This window comes from Oncorhynchus masou, chromosome 25 (assembly GCF_036934945.1).
Source record: "Oncorhynchus masou masou isolate Uvic2021 chromosome 25, UVic_Omas_1.1, whole genome shotgun sequence".
Taxonomy (NCBI): Eukaryota; Metazoa; Chordata; class Actinopteri; order Salmoniformes; family Salmonidae; genus Oncorhynchus; species Oncorhynchus masou.
Genome location: NC_088236.1, coordinates 14742949 through 14766697, shown reverse-complemented (window position 1 = coordinate 14766697; position 23749 = coordinate 14742949). Strand labels below are relative to the sequence as shown.

The 23749-nt window shown below is 42.5% G+C and overlaps 1 protein-coding gene across 1 annotated transcript in view; it reads right to left on the bottom strand.

Moving 5' to 3' along the window:
• Nucleotides 1–4346: 4346 nt before the first annotated feature.
• LOC135513588 (whirlin-like) overlaps nt 4347–23749 on the bottom strand; it is a 135129-nt gene continuing 115726 nt past the window's right edge. The window contains exons 6-12 of the mRNA XM_064936474.1: nt 22942–23124; nt 22227–22439; nt 19604–20331; nt 19422–19534; nt 19110–19291; nt 18698–18823; nt 4347–4541 (exon numbers count right to left, since the gene is read on the bottom strand). Coding sequence (XP_064792546.1) covers nt 4347–4541; nt 18698–18823; nt 19110–19291; nt 19422–19534; nt 19604–20331; nt 22227–22439; nt 22942–23124 — 1740 coding nt within the window. The remainder of the gene's footprint in view (nt 4542–18697; nt 18824–19109; nt 19292–19421; nt 19535–19603; nt 20332–22226; nt 22440–22941; nt 23125–23749) is intronic.

The window sequence follows — 23749 nt, the reverse complement described above, 5'->3', positions numbered from 1 at the left end:
TGCTGGTTTGCTTAATATAAGGAATTTGAAATGATTTATACTTTTAATGTTGATACTTAAGTGTATTTTAAACCAAATACCTTTATACATTTACTCAAGTAGGAATTTACTGGGTGAATTTTACTTGAGTCATTTTCTATTAAGATATCTTTACTTTTCCTCAAGTATGACAGTTGGGTACTTTATCCACCACTGCCTGTATTTGGGGAGTTTCTACCATTTTTATCTTCAGATCCTCTCAAGCTCTGTCAGATTGGCACCTTTACTTGGGGAGTTTCTCCCATTCTTCTCTGCAGATCCTCTGTCAGGTTGGATGGGGAGCGTCGCTGCACAGCTATTATCAGGTCTCTCCAGAGATGTTTGATCGGGTTCAAGTCCGGGCTCTGGCAGAGCCACTCAAGGACATTCAGAGACTTGTCCCGAAGCCACTCCTGCATTGTCTTGGCTGTGTGCTTAGGGTCGTTGTCCTATTGGAAGGTGAACCTTCGCCCCAGTCTGAGGTCCTGAGCAGGTTTCCATCAATGATCTCTCTGTATGTTGCTCTGTTCATCTTTCCCCCAATCCTGACTAGTCTCCCAGTCCCGACCACTGAAAAACATCCCCACAGCATGATGATGCCAACCCCATGCATCACCATAGGGATGCTACCAGGTTTCCTCCAGACGTGACGTTTCAAATTCAGGCCAAACAGTGTCTCCTGACCCCTCCTGTCTCAGCCTCCAGTATTGATGCTGCAGTAGTTTGTGTCGGGAGCTAGGGTCAGTGTGTTATATCTGTCTCATCCGGTGTCCTGTGTGAATTTAAGTATGCTCTCTCAAATTCTTTCTTTATTTCTCTCTCTTGGAGGACCTGAGCCCTAGGACCATGCCTCAGGACTACCTGGCCTGGTGACTCCTTGCTGTCCTCAGTCCATCTGGTTGTGCTGCTGCTCCAGTTTCAACTGTTCTGCCTGAGGCTATGGAACCCTGACCTGTTCACCGGACGTGCTACCTGTCCCAGACCTGCTGTTGTCAACTCTCTAGAGACAGCAGGAGCGGTAGAGATACTCTGAATGATCAGCTATGAAAAGCCAACTGACATTTACTCCTGAGGTGCTGAAAACCACTGTGATTATTATTATTATTTGACCCTGCTGGTCATCTTTGAAAATTTGAACATCTTGGCCATGTTCTGTTATAATCTCCATCCGGCACAGTCAGAAGAGGACTGGCCACACCTCATAGCCTGGTTCCTCTCTATGTGTCTTCCTAGTTTCTGGCCTTTCTAGGGAGTTTTTCCTAGCAACCTGCATTGCTTGCTGTTTAGGGCTTTAGGCTGGGTTTCTGTGCAGCACTTTGTGACATCAGCTGATGTAAGAAGGGCTTTATAAATACATTTGATTCATTGATTGATTGAGGCCAAAAAAATCAATCTTGGTTTCATAAGACCAGAGAATCTTGTTTCTCATGGTCTGAGAGTCTTTAGGTGCCTTTTGGCAAACTCCAATGTGCCTTTTACTGAAGAGTGGCTTCTGTCTAGCCTCTCTACTATAAATGCCTGATTGGTGGAGTGCTGATGGTTGTCCTTCTGGAAGGTTCTGGAGCTCTGTCAGAGTGATCATCGGGTTCTTGGTCACCTCCCTGACCAATGACCTTCACAGGCCACTGTGTTTTTGGGGACCTTCAATGCTGCAGACATTTATTGGTACCCTTCCCCAGATCTGTGCCTCAACACAATCCTGTCTCGGAACTCTCCAAACAATTCTTTCGACCTCATGGCTTGGTTTTTGCTCTGACATGCACTGTCAACTGTGGGACCTTATACTGTATATACAGGTGTGTGCCTTTCCAAATCATGTCCAATCAATTGAATTTACCACAGGTGGACTCCAAGTTGGAGAAACATCTCAAGGATGATCAATGGAAACAGGATGCACCCGAGCACAATTTTGATTCTCATAGTAAATATTTATGTAAATAAGGGACTTCTGATTTTAATACATTTGCAACAATTTCTAAAAACTTGCTTTTGCTTTGTCATTATGGGGTATTGTGTGTAGATTGATGAGATTGATTGAACATGTTTAATTTAGAATAAGTCTGTAACGTAACAAAATATGGAGAAAAAAAGGTCAAGGGGTCTGAATACTTTCCAAATGCACTGTATTAGATTATATCAGTGGGGTTTCTCAATTCCACTATGTTCTATTGGTGGGTTGTTCTTGGACTATTTCAGATTCTATTGGTGGGTTCTTCTCAATGCTTTTAGGTTCTATTGGCGGGTTGTTCTTGGACTATTTTAGATTCTATTGGTGGGTTCATCTCAATGCTTTTAGGTTCTATTGGCGGGTTGTTCTTGGACTATTTTAGGTTCTATTGGTGGGTTCTTCTCAATTCCACTATGTTCTATTGGTGGGTTGTTCTTGGACTATTTCAGATTCTATTGGTGGGTTCTTCTCAATGCTTTTAGGTTCTGTTGGTGGGTTGTTCTTGGACTATTTTAGGTTCTATTGGTGGGTTGTTCTCTGTCTTAGGTCAGTTAGGATCACCACTTTATTTTAAGAATGTGAAATGTTAGAGATAATTATTTATTTCATTTTTTTATTTCCTTCATCACATTCCCAGTGGGTCAGAAGTTTACATACTAATTGAGTGTATTTGGTAGCATTGCCTTTAAATTGTTTAACTTGGGTCAAACGTTTTGTGTGGCCTTCCACAAGCTTCCCACAATTAATTGGGTGAATTTTGGCCCATTCCTCCTGACAGAGCTGGTGTAACTGAGTCAGGTTTGTAGGATCCTTGCTCGCACACGCTTTTTCAGTTCTGCCCACACATTTTCTATAGGATTGAGGTCAGGGCTTTGTGATGGATACTCCAATAACTTGACTTTGTTGTCCTTAAACCATTCTGCCACAACTTTGGAAGTATGCTTGGGGTCATTGTCCATTTGGAAGACACATTTGCAACCAAGCTTTAACTTCCTGACTGATGTCTTGAGATGTTGCTTCAATATATCCACATGATTTTCCTACCTCATGATGCCATCTATTTTGTGAAGTGCACCGGTCCTTCCTGCAGCAAGGCACCTCCAAAATATGATGCTGCCAGCCCCGTGCTTCACAGTTATGGTATTCTTCAGCTTGCAAGCCACCCCTTTTTCCTCTGAACATAACAATGGTCATTATGGCCAAACAGTTCTATTTTTGTTTCATCAGACCAGAGGACATTTCTCCAAAAAGTACGATCTTAGTGCAGTTGCAAACTGGCTTTTTTATTTTGGAGAAGTGGCTTCTTCCTTGCTGAGCAGCCTTTCCGATTATGTCGATATAGGACTCGTTTTACTGTGGATATAGATACTTTTGTACCTGTTTCCTCCAGCTTCTTCACAAGGTCCTTTGCTGCTGTTCTGGGATTGATTTGCACTTTTCGCACCAAAGTAAATTCATCTCTAGGAGACATAACGCGTCTCCATCCTGAGCGGTATGACGGCTGCGTGATCCCATGGGGTTTATACTTGCGTACAATTGTTTGTACAGATGAATGTGGTACCTTCAGGCATTTGGAAATTACTCCCAAGGATGAAACAGACTTGTGGAGGTCTACAATTTGTTTTCAGAGGTCTTGGCTGATTTCTTTTGATTTTCACATGTCAAGCAAAGAGGCACTGAGGTTGAAGGTAGGCCTTGAAATACATCCACAGGTACACCTCCAAATGACTCAAATTATGTCAATTAACCTATCAGAAACTCCTAAAGACATGATATCATTTTTTTTTACTTTTCCAAGCTGTTTATAGGCACAGTCAACTGGAATTGTGATACAGTGAATTATAAGTGAAATAATCTGTCTGTAAACAATTATTGGAAAAATGACTTGTGTCATGCACAAAGTAGATGTCCTAACCGACTTGCCAAAACTATAGTTTGTTAACAAGAAATGTGTGGAGTGGTTGAAAAATCAGTTTTAATGACACCAACCTAAGTGTATGTAAACTTCCGACTTCAACTGTGTGTTCTATCGGTGGGTTCTTCTTAAGGAAGGATGTTGTGCATTTTAGCTTTTTAACACTACATGTCCAGCTTGGTAAGTTGGTATATAGGGACAACAATGTGGGAAGGGAGAAGGGGCTTACAGGAGAATAACGGATTGTCTTTATTTTGTCCCCAGGTGCAACACTCCATCAAACTTCTCCCTCCTTCCGTTCTCTCTTTCTCCTCCTTCCTCCATCTGTTCCAGCTCTCTAAAGTGCAAAGTCCTGCTGAAGCCCCTGCAGGAAAATGGGAACAAGCATTAGTTCAGGAGGTCCCTTCTTGTTCAGGTGGTCCATTCAGTCTCTTTTCTTCTGTGTGGTGCCTAAATATGACCGCGCTAAAGGCCTTGCAGTAAGGCTGTGTTAAACTCGGTAACCAGGAAGTCAATGTGGTCCTTCTCTTTGGTCTTGAAGGCCTCAGCGATGATGCGAGCAGCGTCCCGGTGCTCTCTACCCCTCAGGGAGACCCCGTTCACCTCCAGAATTACCTGTCCCACTTTCAGCTGCCCACAACTGTGTGCCGAGCCCCCCTTCTGAGAGAGAGAGAGAGAGAGAGAGAGAGAGAGAGAGACAGAGACAGAGACAGAGAGTGAACAGAGAGAACAGAGAGAACAGAGAGAGAGAGAGAGAGAGAATTAAACATCAAATAAATAATCCCTTTCTGTAGACAGGATGTGTAGACAGGATGTGCTATTGCTAGAGAGAAGAGAGTATAAACAAAAGATAAGGTAGATACGAGAGCATTGTTTGGATTCAAGGAAAGTTAGAGGTAGAGGTAGATGTAAAAGGTCGTGGAAGAGGTAGAGGTAGAGGTAGTGGTAAAGATAAAGGTAAAGGTAGAGGTAAAGGTAGAGATCGAGGTAAAAGGTAAAGGTAGAGGTAAAGGTAGAGATTGAGGTAAAAGGTAAAGGTAGGGGTAGAGGTAGAGGTAGTGGTAAAGATAAAGGTAAAGGTAGAGGTAAAGGTAGAGATCGAGGTAAAAGGTAAAGGTAGGGGTAGATGTAGTGGTAAAGATAAAGATAAAGGTAAAGGTAGAGGTAAAGGTAGAGATAGAGGTAAAAGGTAAAGGTAGAGGTAAAAGGTAAAGGTAGAGGTAGAGATGAGGTAAAAGGTAAAAGTAGAGGTAGAGATAGAGGTAAAAGGTCAAAAAGGTAGAGGTAGAGGTAGAGATAAAGGTAGAGGTAAAGGTAGAGGTAGAGATAAAGGTAAAAGTTAAAGGTAGGGGTAGAGGTAGAGGTAAAAGGTAGAGGTAAAAGGTAAAGGTAGAGTTAGAGATAGAGATCGAGGTAAAAGTAGTGGTAGAGGTAATGGTAAAGATAAAGATAAAGGTAAAGGTAGAGATCGAGGTAAAAGGTAAAGGTAGGGGTAGAGGTAGAGATAGAGGTAAAAGGTAAAGGTAGAGGTAGAGGTAGAGATAGAGGTAAAAGGTAAAGGTAGGGGTAGAGGTAGAGATAGAGGTAAAAGGTAAAGGTAGGGGTAGAGGTAGAGATAGAGATAGAGGTAAAAGGTAGGGGTAGAGGTAGAGATAGAGGTAAAAGGTAGAGGTAGAGGTAGAGGTAAAAGGTAAAGGTAGAGGTAGAGATAGAGATTGAGGTAAAAGTAGGGTTAGAGGTAGAGGTAAAAGGTAAAGGTAGTTGTAGGGATAGAGGTAGGGGTAGAGGTAAAAGGTAGAGGTAGAGGTAAAAGGTAAAGGTTGGGGTAGAGATAGAGGTTAAAGGTAGAGGTAGAGGTAAAAGGTAAAGGTAGAGGTAGAGATGGAGATCGAGGTAAGGGGTAGAGGTAGAGGTAGAGATCGGGTAAAAGGTAAAGGTAGGGATAAAGGTAAATGTAAAGGTAGAGGTAAAGGTAAGGGTAAAGGTAAAGGTAGAGGTAAAGGTAGAGATCGAGGTAAAAGGTAAAGGTAGAGGTAAAGGTAGAGATTGAGGTAAAAGGTAAAGGTAGGGGTAGAGGTAGAGGTAGAGGTAGTGGTAAAGATAAAGGTAAAGGTAGAGGTAAAGGTAGAGATCGAGGTAAAAGGTAAAGGTAGGGGTAGATGTAGTGGTAAAGATAAAGATAAAGGTAAAGGTAGAGGTAAAGGTAGAGATCGAGGTAAAAGGTAAAGGTAGAGGTAAAAGGTAAAGGTAGAGGTAGAGATGAGGTAAAAGGTAAAAGTAGAGGTAGAGATAGAGGTAAAAGGTAAAGGTAAAGGTAGAGGTAGAGGTAGAGATAAAGGTAGAGGTAAAGGTAGAGGTAGAGATAAAGGTAAAAGTTAAAGGTAGGGGTAGAGGTAGAGGTAAAAGGTAGAGGTAAAAGGTAAAGGTAGAGGTAAAGGTAGAGGTAAAGGTAGAGGTCGAGGTAAAAGTCGGTAGTAGTGGTAGAGGTAGAGGTAGAGGTAGTGGTAAAGATAAAGATAAAGGTAAAGGTAGACTTGATCGAGGTAAAAGGTAAAGGTAGGGGATAAAGATAAAAGGTAAAGGTAGAGATCGAGGTAAAAGGTAAAGGTAGGGGTAGAGGTAGAGATAGAGGTAAAAGGTAAAGGTAGGGGTAGAGGTAGAGATAGAGATAGAGGTAAAAGGTAGAGGTAGAGATAGAGGTAAAAGGTAGAGGTAGAGGTAAAGGTAAAGGTAAAGGTAGGTAGAGGTAGAGATAGAGATTGAGGTAAAAGTAGGGTTAGAGGTAGAGGTAAAAGGTAAAGGTAGGGGTAGGGATAGAGGTAGGGGTAGAGGTAAAAGGTAGAGGTAGAGGTAAAAGGTAAAGGTTGGGGTAGAGATAGAGGTTAAAGGTAGAGGTAGAGGTAAAAGGTAAAGGTAGAGGTAGAGATGGAGATCGAGGTAAGGGGTAGAGGTAGAGGTAGAGATCGAGGTAAAAGGTAAAGGTAGGGATAAAGGTAAATGTAAAGGTAGAGGTAAAGGTAAGGGTAAAGGTAAAGGTAGAGGTAAAGGTAGAGATCGAGGTAAAAGGTAAAGGTAGAGGTAAAGGTAGAGATTGAGGTAAAGGTTAAAGGTAGGGGTAGATGTAGTGGTAAAGATAAAGATAAAGGTAAAGGTAGAGGTAAAGGTAGAGATCGAGGTAAAAGGTAAAGGTAGAGGTAGAGGTAAAGGTAGAGGTAGAGATGAGGTAAAAGGTAAAAGTAGAGGTAGAGATAGAGGTAAAAGGTAAAGGTAGAGGTAGAGGTAGAGATAAAGGTAGAGGTAGAGGTAGAGATAAAGGTAAAAGTTAAAGGTAGGGGTAGAGGTAGAGGTAAAAGGTAGAGGTAAAAGGTAAAGGTAGAGGTAGAGATAGAGATTGAGGTAAAAGTAGTGGTAGAGGTAGAGGTAGTGGTAAAGATAAAGATAAAGGTAAAGGTAGAGATCGAGGTAAAAGGTAAAGGTAGGAGTAGAGGTAGAGATAGAGGTAAAAGGTAAAGGTAGAGGTAGAGGTAGAGATAGAGGTAAAAGGTAAAGGTAGGGGTAGAGGTAGAGATAGAGGTAAAAGGTAAAGGTAGGGGTAGAGGTAGAGATAGAGATAGAGGTAAAAGGTAGGGGTAGAGGTAGAGATAGAGGTAAAAGGTAGAGGTAGAGGTAAAAGGTAAAGGTAGAGGTAGAGGTAGAGATAGAGATTGAGGTAAAAGTAGGGTTAGAGGTAGAGGTAAAAGGTAAAGGTAGTTGTAGGGATAGAGGTAGGGGTAGAGGTAAAAGGTAGAGGTAGAGGTAAAAGGTAAAGGTTGGGGTAGAGATAGAGGTTAAAGGTAGAGGTAGAGGTAAAAGGTAAAGGTAGAGGTAGAGATGGAGATCGAGGTAAGGGGTAGAGGTAGAGGTAGAGATCGGGGTAAAAGGTAAAGGTAGGGATAAAGGTAAATGTAAAGGTAGAGGTAAAGGTAAGGGTAAAGGTAGAGGTAAAGGTAGAGATCGAGGTAAAAGGTAAAGGTAGGGGTAGAGGTAGAGGTAAAGATAAAGGTAAAGGTAGAGGTAAAGGTAGAGATCGAGGTAAAAGGTAAAGGTAGGGGTAGATGTAGTGGTAAAGATAAAGATAAAGGTAAAGGTAGAGGTAAAGGTAGAGATCGAGGTAAAAGGTAAAGGTAGAGGTAAAAGGTAAAGGTAGAGGTAGAGATGAGGTAAAAGGTAAAAGTAGAGGTAGAGGTAGAGATAAAGGTAGAGGTAAAGGTAGAGGTAGAGATAAAGGTAAAAGTTAAAGGTAGGGGTAGAGGTAGAGGTAAAAGGTAGAGGTAAAAGGTAAAGGTAGAGGTAGAGATAGAGATCGAGGTAAAAGTAGTGGTAGAGGTAGAGGTAGAGGTAGTGGTAAAGATAAAGATAAAGGTAAAGGTAGAGATCGAGGTAAAAGGTAAAGGTAGGGGTAGAGGTAGAGATAGAGGTAAAAGGTAAAGGTAGAGGTAGAGATAGAGGTAAAAGGTAAAGGTAGGGGTAGAGGTAGAGATAGAGGTAAAAGGTAAAGGTAGGGGTAGAGGTAGAGATAGAGATAGAGGTAAAAGGTAGAGGTAGAGATAGAGGTAAAAGGTAGAGGTAGAGATAGAGGTAAAAGGTAGAGGTAGAGGTAGAGGTAGAGGTAAAAGGTAGAGGTAGAGATAGAGATTGAGGTAAAAGTAGGGTTAGAGGTAGAGGTACAAGGTAAAGGTAGGGGTAGGGATAGAGGTAGGGGTAGAGGTAAAAGGTAGAGGTAGAGGTAAAAGGTAAAGGTAGAGGTAGAGATGGAGATCGAGGTAAGGGGTAGAGGTAGAGGTAGAGATCGAGGTAAAAGGTAAAGGTAGGGATAAAGGTAAATGTAAAGGTAGAGGTAAAGGTAAGGGTAAAGGTAAAGGTAGAGGTAAAGGTAGAGATCGAGGTAAAAGGTAAAGGTAGAGGTAAAGGTAGAGATTGAGGTAAAAGTTAAAGGTAGGGGTAGATGTAGTGGTAAAGATAAAGATAAAGATAAAGGTAAAGGTAGAGGTAAAGGTAGAGATCGAGGTAAAAGGTAAAGGTAGAGGTAAAAGGTAAAGGTAGAGGTAGAGATGAGGTAAAAGGTAAAAGTAGAGGTAGAGATAGAGATAGAGGTAAAAGGTAAAGGTAGAGGTAGAGGTAGAGATAAAGGTAGAGGTAAAGGTAGAGGTAGAGATAAAGGTAAAAGTTAAAGGTAGGGGTAGAGGTAGAGGTAAAAGGTAGAGGTAAAAGGTAAAGGTAGAGGTAGAGATAGAGATCGAGGTAAAAGTAGTGGTAGAGGTAGAGGTAGAGGTAGTGGTAAAGATAAAGATAAAGATAAAGGTAAAGGTAGAGATCGAGGTAAAAGGTAAAGGTAGGGGTAGAGGTAGAGATAGAGGTAAAAGGTAAAGGTAGAGGTAGAGGTAGAGATAGAGGTAAAAGGTAAAGGTAGGGGTAGAGGTAGAGATAGAGGTAAAAGGTAAAGGTAGGGGTAGAGGTAGAGATAGAGATAGAGGTAAAAGGTAGAGGTAGAGATAGAGGTAAAAGGTAGAGGTAGAGGTAAAAGGTAAAAGTTAAAGGTAGGGGTAGAGGTAGAGGTAAAAGGTAGAGGTAAAAGGTAAAGGTAGAGGTAGAGATAGAGATCGAGGTAAAAGTAGTGGTAGAGGTAGAGGTAGTGGTAAAGATAAAGATAAAGGTAAAGGTAGAGATCGAGGTAAAAGGTAAAGGTAGGGGTAGAGGTAGAGATAGAGGTAAAAGGTAAAGGTAGAGGTAGAGGTAGAGATAGAGGTAAAAGGTAAAGGTAGGGGTAGAGGTAGAGATAGAGGTAAAAGGTAAAGGTAGGGGTAGAGGTAGAGATAGAGATAGAGGTAAAAGGTAGGGGTAGAGGTAGAGATAGAGGTAAAAGGTAGAGGTAGAGGTAGAGGTAAAAGGTAAAGGTAGAGGTAGAGATAGAGATTGAGGTAAAAGTAGGGTTAGAGGTAGAGGTAAAAGGTAAAGGTAGTTGTAGGGATAGAGGTAGGGGTAGAGGTTAAAAGGTAGAGGTAGAGGTAAAAGGTAAAGGTTGGGGTAGAGATAGAGGTTAAAGGTAGAGGTAGAGGTAAAAGGTAAAGGTAGAGGTAGAGATGGAGTTCGAGGTAAGGGGTAGAGGTAGAGGTAGAGATCGAGGTAAAAGGTAAAGGTAGGGATAAAGGTAAATGTAAAGGTAGAGGTAAAGGTAAGGGTAAAGGTAAAGGTAGAGGTAAAGGTAGAGATCGAGGTAAAAGGTAAAGGTAGAGGTAAAGGTAGAGATTGAGGTAAAAGGTAAAGGTAGGGGTAGAGGTAGAGGTAGTGGTAAAGATAAAGGTAAAGGTAGAGGTAAAGGTAGAGATCGAGGTAAAAGGTAAAGGTAGGGGTAGATGTAGTGGTAAAGATAAAGATAAAGGTAAAGGTAGAGGTAAAGGTAGAGATCGAGGTAAAAGGTAAAGGTAGAGGTAAAAGGTAAAGGTAGAGGTAGAGATGAGGTAAAAGGTAAAAGTAGAGGTAGAGATAGAGGTAAAAGGTCAAGGTAAAGGTAGAGGTAGAGGTAGAGATAAAGGTAGAGGTAAAGGTAGAGGTAGAGATAAAGGTAAAAGTTAAAGGTAGGGGTAGAGGTAAAAGGTAGAGGTAAAAGGTAAAGGTAGAGGTAGAGATAGAGATCGAGGTAAAAGTAGTGGTAGAGGTAGAGGTAGAGGTAGTGGTAAAGATAAAGATAAAGGTAAAGGTAGAGATCGAGGTAAAAGGTAAAGGTAGGGGTAGAGGTAGAGATAGAGGTAAAAGGTAAAGGTAGAGGTAGAGGTAGAGATAGAGGTAAAAGGTAAAGGTAGGGGTAGAGGTAGAGATAGAGGTAAAAGGTAAAGGTAGGGGTAGAGGTAGAGATAGAGATAGAGGTAAAAGTTAGAGGTAGAGATAGAGGTAAAAGGTAGAGGTAGAGGTAGAGGTAAAAGGTAAAGGTAGAGGTAGAGGTAGAGATAGAGATTGAGGTAAAAGTAGGGTTAGAGGTAGAGGTAAAAGGTAAAGGTAGGGGTAGGGATAGAGGTAGGGGTAGAGGTAAAAGGTAGAGGTAGAGGTAAAAGGTAAAGGTTGGGGTAGAGATAGAGGTTAAAGGTAGAGGTAGAGGTAAAAGGTAAAGGTAGAGGTAGAGATGGAGATCGAGGTAAGGGGTAGAGGTAGAGGTAGAGATCAAGGTAAAAGGTAAAGGTAGGGATAAAGGTAAATGTAAAGGTAGAGGTAAAGGTAAGGGTAAAGGTAAAGGTAGAGGTAAAGGTAGAGATCGAGGTAAAAGGTAAAGGTAGAGGTAAAGGTAGAGATTGAGGTAAAAGTTAAAGGTAGGGGTAGATGTAGTGGTAAAGATAAAGATAAAGATAAAGGTAAAGGTAGAGGTAAAGGTAGAGATTGAGGTAAAAGGTAAAGGTAGTGGTAGAGGTAGAGATAGAGGTAAAAGGTAAAGGTAGGGGTAGAGGTAGAGATAGAGGTAAAAGGTAAAGGTAGGGGTAGAGGTAGAGATAGAGATAGAGGTAAAAGGTAGGGGTAGAGGTAGAGATAGAGGTAGAGGTAGAGGTAGAGGTAAAAGGTAAAGGTAGAGGTAGAGGTAGAGATAGAGATTGAGGTAAAAGTAGGGTTAGAGGTAGAGGTAAAAGGTAAAGGTAGTTGTAGGGATAGAGGTAGGGGTAGAGGTAAAAGGTAGAGGTAGAGGTAAAAGGTAAAGGTTGGGGTAGAGATAGAGGTTAAAGGTAGAGGTAGAGGTAAAAGGTAAAGGTAGAGGTAGAGATGGAGATCGAGGTAAGGGGTAGAGGTAGAGGTAGAGATCGAGGTAAAAGGTAAAGGTAGGGATAAAGGTAAATGTAAAGGTAGAGGTAAAGGTAAGGGTAAAGGTAAAGGTAGAGGTAAAGGTAGAGATCGAGGTAAAAGGTAAAGGTAGAGGTAAAGGTAGAGATTGAGGTAAAAGGTAAAGGTAGGGGTAGAGGTAGAGGTAGAGGTAGTGGGAAAGATAAAGGTAAAGGTAGAGGTAAATGTAGAGATCGAGGTAAAAGGTAAAGGTAGGGGTAGATGTAGTGGTAAAGATAAAGATAAAGGTAAAGGTAGAGGTAAAGGTAGAGATCGAGGTAAAAGGTAAAGGTAGAGGTAAAAGGTAAAGGTAGAGGTAGAGATGAGGTAAAAGGTAAAAGTAGAGGTAGAGATAGAGGTAAAAGGTCAAGGTAAAGGTAGAGGTAGAGGTAGAGATAAAGGTAGAGGTAAAGGTAGAGGTAGAGATAAAGGTAAAAGTTAAAGGTAGGGGTAGAGGTAGAGGTAAAAGGTAGAGGTAAAAGGTAAAGGTAGAGTTAGAGATAGAGATCGAGGTAAAAGTAGTGGTAGAGGTAGAGGTAGAGGTAGTGGTAAAGATAAAGATAAAGGTAAAGGTAGAGATCGAGGTAAAAGGTAAAGGTAGGGGTAGAGGTAGAGATAGAGGTAAAAGGTAAAGGTAGAGGTAGAGGTAGAGATAGAGGTAAAAGGTAAAGGTAGGGGTAGAGGTAGAGATAGAGGTAAAAGGTAAAGGTAGGGGTAGAGGTAGAGATAGAGATAGAGGTAAAAGGTAGAGGTAGAGATAGAGGTAGAGGTAGAGGTAAAAGGTAAAGGTAGAGGTAGAGGTAGAGATAGAGATTGAGGTAAAAGTAGGGTTAGAGGTAGAGGTAAAAGGTAAAGGTAGGGGTAGGGATAGAGGTAGGGGTAGAGGTAAAAGGTAAAGGTTGGGGTAGAGAAAGAGGTTAAAGGTAGAGGTAGAGGTAAAAGGTAAAGGTAGAGGTAGAGATGGAGATCGAGGTAAGGGGTAGAGGTAGAGGTAGAGATCGAGGTAAAAGGTAAAGGTAGGGATAAAGGTAAATGTAAAGGTAGAGGTAAAGGTAAGGGTAAAGGTAAAGGTAGAGGTAAAGGTAGAGATCGAGGTAAAAGGTAAAGGTAGAGGTAAAGGTAGAGATTGAGGTAAAAGTTAAAGGTAGGGGTAGATGTAGTGGTAAAGATAAAGATAAAGATAAAGGTAAAGGTAGAGGTAAAGGTAGAGATCGAGGTAAAAGGTAAAGGTAGAGGTAAAAGGTAAAGGTAGAGGTAGAGATGAGGTAAAAGGTAAAAGTAGAGGTAGAGATAGAAGTAAAAGGTAAAGGTAGAGGTAGAGGTAGAGATAAAGGTAGAGGTAAAGGTAGAGGTAGAGATAAAGGTAAAAGTTAAAGGTAGGGGTAGAGGTAGAGGTAAAAGGTAGAGGTAAAAGGTAAAGGTAGAGGTAGAGATAGAGATCGAGGTAAAAGTAGTGGTAGAGGTAGAGGTAGTGGTAAAGATAAAGATAAAGGTAAAGGTAGAGATCGAGGTAAAAGGTAAAGGTAGGAGTAGAGGTAGAGATAGAGGTAAAAGGTAAAGGTAGAGGTAGAGGTAGAGATAGAGGTAAAAGGTAAAGGTAGGGGTAGAGGTAGAGATAGAGGTAAAAGGTAAAGGTAGGGGTTGAGGTAGAGATAGAGATAGAGGTAAAAGGTAGGGGTAGAGGTAGAGATAGAGGTAAAAGGTAGAGGTAGAGGTAGAGGTAGAGGTAAAAGGTAAAGGTAGAGGTAGAGGTAGAGGTAGAGGTAAAAGGTAAAGGTAGTTGTAGGGATAGAGGTAGGGGTAGAGGTAAAAGGTAGAGGTAGAGGTAAAAGGTAAAGGTTGGGGTAGAGATAGAGGTTAAGGGTAGAGGTAGAGGTAAAAGGTAAAGGTAGAGGTAGAGATGGAGATCGAGGTAAGGGGTAGAGGTAGAGGTAGAGATCGAGGTAAAAGGTAAAGGTAGGGATAAAGGTAAATGTAAAGGTAGAGGTAAAGGTAAGGGTAAAGGTAAAGGTAGAGGTAAAGGTAGAGATCGAGGTAAAAGGTAAAGGTAGAGGTAAAGGTAGAGATTGAGGTAAAGGTAAAGGTAGGGGTAGAGGTAGAGGTAAAGATAAAGGTAAAGGTAGAGGTAAATGTAGAGATCGAGGTAAAAGGTAAAGGTAGGGGTAGATGTAGTGGTAAAGATAAAGATAAAGGTAAAGGTAGAGGTAAAGGTAGAGATCGAGGTAAAAGGTAAAGGTAGAGGTAAAAGGTAAAGGTAGAGGTAGAGATGAGGTAAAAGGTAAAAGTAGAGGTAGAGATAGAGGTAAAAGGTCAAGGTAAAGGTAGAGGTAGAGGTAGAGATAAAGGTAGAGGTAAAGGTAGAGGTAGAGATAAAGGTAAAAGTTAAAGGTAGGGGTAGAGGTAGAGGTAAAAGGTAGAGGTAAAAGGTAAAGGTAGAGTTAGAGATAGAGATCGAGGTAAAAGTAGTGGTAGAGGTAGAGGTAGTGGTAAAGATAAAGATAAAGGTAAAGGTAGAGATCGAGGTAAAAGGTAAAGGTAGGAGTAGAGGTAGAGATAGAGGTAAAAGGTAAAGGTAGAGGTAGAGATAGAGGTAAAAGGTAAAGGTAGGGGTAGAGGTAGAGGTAAAAGGTAAAGGTAGGGGTAGAGGTAGAGATAGAGATAGAGGTAAAAAGGTAGGGGTAGAGGTAGAGATAGAGGTAAAAGGTAGAGGTAGAGGTAGAGGTAGAGGTAAAAGGTAAAGGTAGAGGTAGAGATAGAGATTGAGGTAAAAGTAGGGTTAGAGGTAGAGGTAAAAGGTAAAGGTAGTTGTAGGGATAGAGGTAGGGGTAGAGGTAAAAGGTAGAGGTAGAGGTAAAAGGTAAAGGTTGGGGTAGAGATAGAGGTTAAAGGTAGAGGTAGAGGTAAAAGGTAAAGGTAGAGGTAGAGATGGAGATCGAGGTAAGGGGTAGAGGTAGAGGTAGAGATCGAGGTAAAAGGTAAAGGTAGGGATAAAGGTAAATGTAAAGGTAGAGGTAAGGGTAAAGGTAAAGGTAGAGGTAAAGGTAGAGATCGAGGTAAAAGGTAAAGGTAGAGGTAAAGGTAGAGATTGAGGTAAAAGGTAAAGGTAGGGGTAGAGGTAGAGTTAGAGGTAGTGGTAAAGATAAAGGTAAAGGTAGAGGTAAAGGTAGAGATCGAGGTAAAAGGTAAAGGTAGGGGTAGATGTAGTGGTAAAGATAAAGATAAAGGTAAAGGTAGAGGTAAAGGTAGAGATCGAGGTAAAAGGTAAAGGTAGAGGTAAAAGGTAAAGGTAGAGGTAGAGATGAGGTAAAAGGTAAAAGTAGAGGTAGAGATAAAGGTAGAGGTAAAGGTAGAGGTAGAGATAAAGGTAAAAGTTAAAGGTAGGGGTAGAGGTAGAGGTAAAAGGTAGAGGTAAAAGGTAAAGGTAGAGGTAGAGATAGAGATCGAGGTAAAAGTAGTGGTAGAGGTAGAGGTAGAGGTAGTGGTAAAGATAAAGATAAAGGTAAAGGTAGAGATCGAGGTAAAAGGTAAAGGTAGGGGTAGAGGTAGAGATAGAGGTAAAAGGTAAATGTAGAGGTAGAGGTAGAGATAGAGGTAAAAGGTAAAGGTAGGGGTAGAGGTAGAGATAGAGGTAAAAGGTAAAGGTAGGGGTAGAGGTAGAGATAGAGATAGAGGTAAAAGGTAGAGGTAGAGATAGAGGTAAAAGGTAGAGGTAGAGGTAGAGGTAGAGGTAAAAGGTAAAGGTAGAGGTAGAGGTAGAGATAGAGATTGAGGTAAAAGTAGGGTTAGAGGTAGAGGTAAAAGGTAAAGGTAGGGGTAGGGATAGAGGTAGGGGTAGAGGTAAAAGGTAGAGGTAGAGGTAAAAGGTAAAGGTTGGGGTAGAGATAGAGGTTAAGGGTAGAGGTAGAGGTAAAAGGTAAAGGTAGAGGTAGAGATGGAGATCGAGGTAAGGGGTAGAGGTAGAGGTAGATATCGAGGTAAAAGGTAAAGGTAGGGATAAAGGTAAATGTAAAGGTAGAGGTAAAGGTAAGGGTATAGGTAAAGGTAGAGGTAAAGGTAAAGGTAGAGGTAAAGGTAGAGGTAAAAGGTAAAGGTAGGGGTAGAGGTAAAGGTAGAGGTAAAGGTAAAGGTAGAGGTAAAGCTAGAGGTAAAGGTAGAGGTAGAGATAGAGGTAAAAGGTAAAGGTATGGGTAGAGGTAGAGGTAAAATGTAGAGGTAAAAGGTAAAGGTAGAGGTAGAGATAAAGGGTAAAAGTAGAGGTAACGGTAGAGGTAGAGATAGAGGTAAAAGGTAAAGGTTGGGGTAGAGGTAGAGGTAGAGATAGAAGTAAAAGGTAAAGGTTGGGGTAGACGTAGAGGTAAAACGTAGAGGTAGAGGTGAAAGGTAGAGGTAGAGGTAGAGGTGAAAGGTAAAGGTTGGGGTAGAGGTAGAGATAGAGATAGAGGTGAAAGGTAGAGGTAAAAGGTAAAGGTAGAGGTAAAAGGTAAAGGTAGAGGTAGAGATAGAGATAGAGGTAAAAGGGAAAAGGGAAAAGGTAGAGGTAAAGGTAGAGGTAAAGGTAGAGGTAGAGAGTGAAGGGAGGAATGATGTAGAGCTTTGTGCCTTGTGGAATCCTGTCTGTCAGGAAAAACAAGGACAGAGACATCAGGACAGAATCATAAGTCTAGCTGAGAACAGAGGAGGCCATGGCAGGAGGGGGCTGATAACCCAGGCAGCAGGGCAGGCAGGCTCTGCCCTGGGCACTTAGCGCCAGAGCCTGTACCCCTTAGTGCTCTCACTGTTCCTTTACTGCATTCTACTTTACTGCTTCCTACAGCACATTCAACTAAGTTTAGTGAAAAACACAACCACATATCACCGTTATTACAATTAGACCCCTCTTCGAAATAGTTATCCGCTATCAGCAGAATTAGTCCCAGGAAGATTAAAATCAAGTCTGGGATGTGAGTGCAAGAAAGAGGCTAAACAATACTTTTGGACAGCAGAAGTAGTTCCCACTTAAGTTGAAGCATTACGCTGTCTACCCTCATTACGACAGAGGGGGAAGGCATTCCAACCATCTAACAAGATGGCACTCTAGCTGCTGCTGCATAGACTTGAATTTGGCTGTGCATGTTATGGCAACCCATTGTGCATTATGGAAACCCATTGTGTGTTATGGCAACCCATTGCGTGTTATGGAAAACCATTGTGTGTTATGGCAAACCATAGCGTGACAACTTCTTCTCCTTAAAGTTCTCTTAATAATATTCTAATGGCACCAACTTACCAAATGTAAAAATGCCCCATATCATTCAGGCAGTCAAACAGTCAAATCCCATTTCTATTCTCTGGCTGTCCTATCCTGACATAACCTTTTCAACAATGTCACATACAATTGCTTGTAGGATGATTCAGGGCCAACCAAAAGTCTCCATCTCAAATGGCATCGTATTCCCCCTGCAGTGCACTTCTTTTGCCCATGGCCCATAGGGACTGTATACAGCGAATAGGATGCCATTTGGGACGCCTAAATTGACTGTTATTTAATCATACTAATGGTGGTGAAACATAATTGATGTAATGAGGCAATAGTATCTGTGCCATGTCAGCTGGTGGGCCTGTAAATGCCTGGGGAACCATCAGGACTCTACTGGACTATAGAGATTTATGGGGCCTGCTCGTGAGGAAATCCCTGCACGACTGTCATACAACCCCCTCAATCAGACTCTCCATATCTTGTGAGTCTGAATTAGGTACGAGGATGTTCCGCACATGAAAGACTGCAGAAACACACTATGTACTGTAGTGCATGTCTTTTGACCAGAGCCCTCATCTCAGAAGTTGTGGACTTTCTATGCAATATTGTGTCCTTTGGGAAGCAACCTCAGTGTATAATATGAAAACGCATGCTGTACTTGTAGATACATTATTGTTAAATGAAAATAAAAGATGAATAATGTTGGAATTTAGGTCCACTTCAGTCTGTCCACGCCTGTCCACAACATCCTGTAGACCTGAATAGATTACCCAAGACCCCTGACAATAACCAGGTGGTAGAAAACTTTCTTCAACAAAGTTAAACATCCCCAGGAGAGATTCCTTGACCTGCTTTGAAATTATTATCAATGCAAATATAGGTTGTTATCACGCACATAAACAGATGTTCTGGGAAGCTCACATTTAAGATGAAAGAGAAAATGGTAATGTCTCTGTTTTTCTCCCCAATTTTGTGGTATCCAATTAGTAGTTACTATCTTGTCTCATCACTTCAACTCCCATATGGACTTGGGAGAGGCGAAGGTCGAGAGCCGTGCGTACTCCAAAACACAACCCAACCAAGCCGCATTGCTTCTTGACACAGCGCACACTTAACCCGGAAGCCAGCCGCACCAATGTGTCGGAGGAAACACCGTACACCGAGCAACCGTGTCAGCGTGCACTGCACCCAGCCCTCCAGAGGAGTCACTAGTGTGCAACGGGATAAGGACATTCCTGCTGGCCAAACCCTCCCCTAACCTGCTGGGCCAATCGTGCGCCGCCCCATGGGTCTCCAGGTCGCAGCTCACTGCGACAGAGCCTGGACTCAAACCCAGAATCTCTAGTGTCACAGCTAACACTGAGATGCAGTGCCTTAGATCACTGCACCACTCGGGAAGCTTCTCTGTCATGTTTGATGCTTGCTGTAATCCATATTGCACTCATTAACACTACAATACGTATCAATACGCACAGACCTTTAGGCACAACATGGGGGTTCTACATCCACATAGGAGGCTGTGGTTCTTACTATTTACAGACTTCACAGTACAAAAGCCTTGTGTAGTCTTCATACTACATTCATGTTCAAAGTTATCCTAAATGTTACAGTATGATAAACTGATGCAGAATCATCTAGATATTCCCTATACAAGTGCACTTCTTTTAAATGAACCTCCTTGTCAAAAGCAGTGCACTACATAGGGAACAGGGTACCATTTGGGAATCAGCCTCTCTCTCACCTGTACGGTGACGATGCGTGGCAGTGGCTGCCGTGTGTTTGCACCTCCCTCTATAGCAATGCCAAGAGTGTTGGCATTCTTTACCACACGTACCAGAGTAAGTATGGGCACTGGAGAGCCAGGCTGCTGCAGGGCACACAAGAAGACATCAGGGAATAAGGACATAGAATAAAGAATAGGAATAAGGACATGGAATAGTGACCTAGAATATGGACCCAGAAAACAGACCTAGAATGACATAGAATAAGGACATGGAATAATGACATGGAATAAAGACATAAAATAAGGACATAAAATAAGAACATAGAAAAAGGACCTAGAATAAAGACCTAGAATAAGTAGTGGACTACAGTATAAACGGAATAGGAGACATGTTGTTTCTGTTGTGATATGGGCCCTTGGTGGGCCTCACCTGTTTGGATGCCAGTACTGCAGACCCCTGGGCCCCCTGGGGCCCTTGTGTGGCCTGGCTGGCCTGGTTCTTAGTTGGCCAAGGACTGCTGTCTTTACTGAGCCCTCGTGCCTCAGCAATGTCCACCCCACTGTCCTCACTCAGAGTCTGACCACTGTCTGACAGCTGGGACAATGTGGTGCCTGGATACATAAAGGAAAGTAGATTTGATTATATATATATATACACATGCATGTAAAGCCATACTCACAGGCAAGCACACAGACAAACACAGGCACAGGTACACAGATACACACACACATTAATCTTTACCTCTCTGCTGGGGCTCGGGCCTGGCCTCAGCAGTCAGTCTGTGTGTGTCGGCCATGACACACAAACCTCCCTGGCTGAGGGAGGGAGAGCAGGGGGAGCAGGGCCTGTCTGGACTACATGGGGGAGGTCCCAGCACAGAGAGAGAGGGACAGGGTGAAGGACAGGGGGAGGGAAAGGGGGACAGACATGGGGATGGACCAGGGGAGGGACAGGGAGAGAGACAGGGAGAGAGACATGGGGAGGGACCAGGGGAGGTAACAGGCTTCTCATGGGAGCAGGATCTGAAGATGGGAAGCTTGATGAATTTGTCCTTGTTCTGAGGACCAGAGTGCTTGGGATGAAGGGAGCCAGGGCAGGAATGGTGGCCGGAGCTGGAGCAGCCATGGTGTGTTTGGGGAGTGTGGTGGTCAGAGGAGGTAGTTGTGGAGATGTGGAGGGAGCTTTGGCAGGTGTGGTGAAGAGAGTTCATGGATGTGTCATTGCCAGAGCTTGGATAGACGCTATAACCAGTGCCAGTGTTGGAGGTGGTATGATGGCCAGTGTTGGGGGTGGTATGATGGCCAGGGTTGGGGGTGGTATGATGGCCAGGGTTGGGGGTGGTATGATGGCCAGGGTTGGAGCTGGTATGATGGCCAGGGTTGGGACAGGTGTGATGGAGGTCAGAGCTAGGGGAGTTGGAAGTTTGGTGGTTGGAGAAGCTTTGGAAGGCTTTAAGGTGTTTGTGGTGACATTCCTGGTGCAGCCTGGTGGGGGCAGTAAAGACCAGGCCAGATTGGGAGTGTCTGGATAAGAGGCGCTTGGACTGCTCCCTCTCCCTGTCCCTCGGATGTCTGGGCTGGGTCTGTCCGGGTCCGGAGGGAGGAGGAGGCTTGAAGAACGGAGGAGACTCGGCTGTCGACTGCACTTCATTCTAGAAACAAAAAGGGACATTGTACAGAATGTTTTTACAAACAAACTGTACAAACTCAAGTCTGTCTGATGAAGGTCAACAAATGTTGTTTTTTCATGGAGCGAGTGTCACGCATCACCTTTAAAATGCATTGTTCAAAAACATTAGCATTTAGTTATAATCCTGCACATCATAAACCTGACTATGATTTCAATCAGTCTGAAACAAACTCAAATACAGACTCACCAATGTAATGTCAGGTAGGACATTAGTGGTTGCCCCTGGATCTTGCTGTACAATGTCACCATGTGAGCGAGAGACAGAGACACAAGGTTGGTGTGTTACAATAATATGACTTCACCTGGTATTCCACCTGAATTGTTAGATACTACTGAATTGTTAGATACTACTGAATTGTTAGATACTACTGAATTGTTAGATACTACTGAATTGTTAAATACTACTGAATTGTTAGATACTACTGAATTGTTAGATACTACTGAATTGTTAAATACTACTGAATTGTTAAATACTACTGAATTGTTAGATACTACTGAATTGTTAGATACTACTGAATTGTTAGATACTACTGAATTGTTAGATACTACTGAATTGTTAAATACTACTGAATTGTTAGATACTACTGAATTGTGAAATACTACTGAATTGTTAGATACTACTGAATTGTTAGATACTACTGAATTGTTAGATACTACTGAATTGTTAGATACTACTGAATTGTTAGATACTACTGAATTGTTAGATACTACTGAATTGTTAAATACTACTGAATTGTTAAATACTACTGAATTGTTAGATATTACTGCACTGTTGGAGCTAAGAAAATAAGCATGTCGCTACACCCGCAATAACATCTGCTAAATATTTGTATGGGACCAATACAATTTGATTTGATTTGACCGTATCATCCAAAATAAACAGGCCCAGCCATAGACTCACGGACCTGCCTCCCAGTACAATGTTGTGAGACAATCATGTGCTGAAACATTAACCATGAACTGTGACTAAAGACCTCAATCAACCATTAACACAGGAAGTTAATTTAGTTGATACAATATAAATTAACTTCAATGACTTGTTAACTAAGGGTGGGATTTTACAGCTATATTAATGATGATGTCAACATGATCAATTATACAAGCACAGAGTGGACAAGCTCAGCAGAACCAGCCAGCCATGGCAACCAGCCAGCCATATCAAACAGACAGCAACACTGTCACCTTGGACCATGGGGAAACTGTCAAACACATGCACTCACCCAAGTTCACGCACGCTAACACAAACAACTGCTGAGCATAAGAGACATCATTGGGTTCAGCTCAGTCATCTTAAAGATAATCTCTTCTCACAATGGTTTCAAATCCTGCTGGTTCACCACTGAATAATATCTGCTTTGTTGGAGAAAATGGCACCCTATTCTGTATTAAGTGCAGTAAATAGGGAATAGGGTGCCATTGTGGATACAAACACTGTTTTATCAGTTTCTATTAAAGCGTGGCTGGGTCTCAGACTCAGTTGGATGGTTACAGTGTGTTATAGTGTTTTGTAGAGTGACTTGGCAGAGTGAGGTCCCATTCAGCTGGTCCGGGCCACATCGGTGGAATATTGACACTATAGAACACTGCTGCTCAGTAATCTCATCTGAAGTCACTGCTCTGTTTCATTTGACACTGGCAACAGTCAGAGTGCAACTTCCAATGGATGAAATATGAGAGAAGATGCCAGGAAGAAACACCCACATACAGTATACAGCCACAGGCACCACAGACTTCAATAGGCATGCAAGCATGCACCCATGCACACACGAATGAACACACACACACACTTTGAATAGTCCAGAACCATCCAATAGGAACACACCTGTAAGTCCATCCATCCTACACGGTTCCTCCTACCTTGGTAGAGCAGAGAGTGGCCGGGTTGGAGTGGCTTTGGCTGGCTGAGGGCTCAGCGTGTAGACAGCGGCTGTATGGGTGCACAGGGTGTAGCGATCCCATTCCTCCGTGACAGGCCTTCAGAGCCTCCCTCTCGCGATGCAGCACCAGGCCATCATACAGCTCCAGTTCCTGGGGAGCCACCTGACTACGCACCTCAGATAGCAGGGACAACTGGAGGGAGGACAGGAGCATAGGATTAGAATGAGTAGAATGGGCCTCCTCATTCAATGAAATGATCCCATAATGATATGTTGGCCATATTGAGTGGATTGGTGGCCATTTTGAGTTGCCAAATAAAAGGTGAGAAGGGGAATCGGCACACCGTGTTATGCTCCCATGGGAATTTACAAGACAACGTTTTGAGCACCATGTTTTGATCAGGTCTCCTTTGACAAAGAAAACTAGAGGGAGGCCAGAAGGAAGCATGGATTAACAACTGAGACCAGGAACCTCATAGAGAACATGTATGGGCATGTTGGATGAGATACTGTGTGTACATGAAATTCAAATGTTCTCAACAGTTGTGGAGGTACCATCATCAAGAGAGTAAAAGATTGACCATAAGATGAACCAGGCACCCAGGTGTATCCTGAATGGCACCCTATTCCCTATATAATACACTACTTTCTACCAGTGCCCAATAGTACACTATATATAGAATAGGCTGCGTTACCTTGGCACGAGTGTTGAAGAGCTCAAACAGGGCCATTGTCAGGGGCTCCAGGCCGATGTGTCCCTCCTGGTACTCCCGCAGGTAGTAGCCCATGGTCTGTCTCTCTGGGTCTGTCAGCAGCAGGAAGGCCTGCTCCTCCAGAGACACCTGGAAACCCAGGGGCCTCACACCTTGACACACAGACTGATTGGAGGGATAGAAGGAGGGAGTGAAAGAAAGAGTGGGTGGGGGAGGGAATGAATGAACCCACATGAAAAAAGACTACAGTTTACTATGTAAATATTTAGTCAACTGTAGTATATTATACACTGTAGCATCACTTGATCGTGTAGTGCTTACCATAGACCTTTGTAATATACTATATATTATGTTCACTCTTTTTAACATCACTGTTTAGAGCTCAGAGCTTATTAAACTCACTGTACTGCAAGTTCATTATTTATTTTTTTTACCTTTATTTAACTGGGGAAGTCAGTTAAGAACAAATTCTTATTTTCAATGACGGCCTAGTGGGTTAACTGCCTTGTTCAGTGGCAGAATGACAGATTTGACCTTGTCAGCTCGGGGATCCGATCTTGAAACCTTTTGGTTTCTAGTCTAACGCTTACAACTTCTTAAGGTATAGGGGGCAGCATTTTCACTTTTGGATAAATAGCATGCCCAAATTCAACTTCCTGCTACTCATGCCAAGAATATAAGATATGCATATTATTAGTAGATCTGGATAGAAAACACTGTTTGAATCATGTCTGTGAGTATAACAGAACTTATGTCGCAGGCAAAACCCCGAGGACTAACCGTTCAGAAT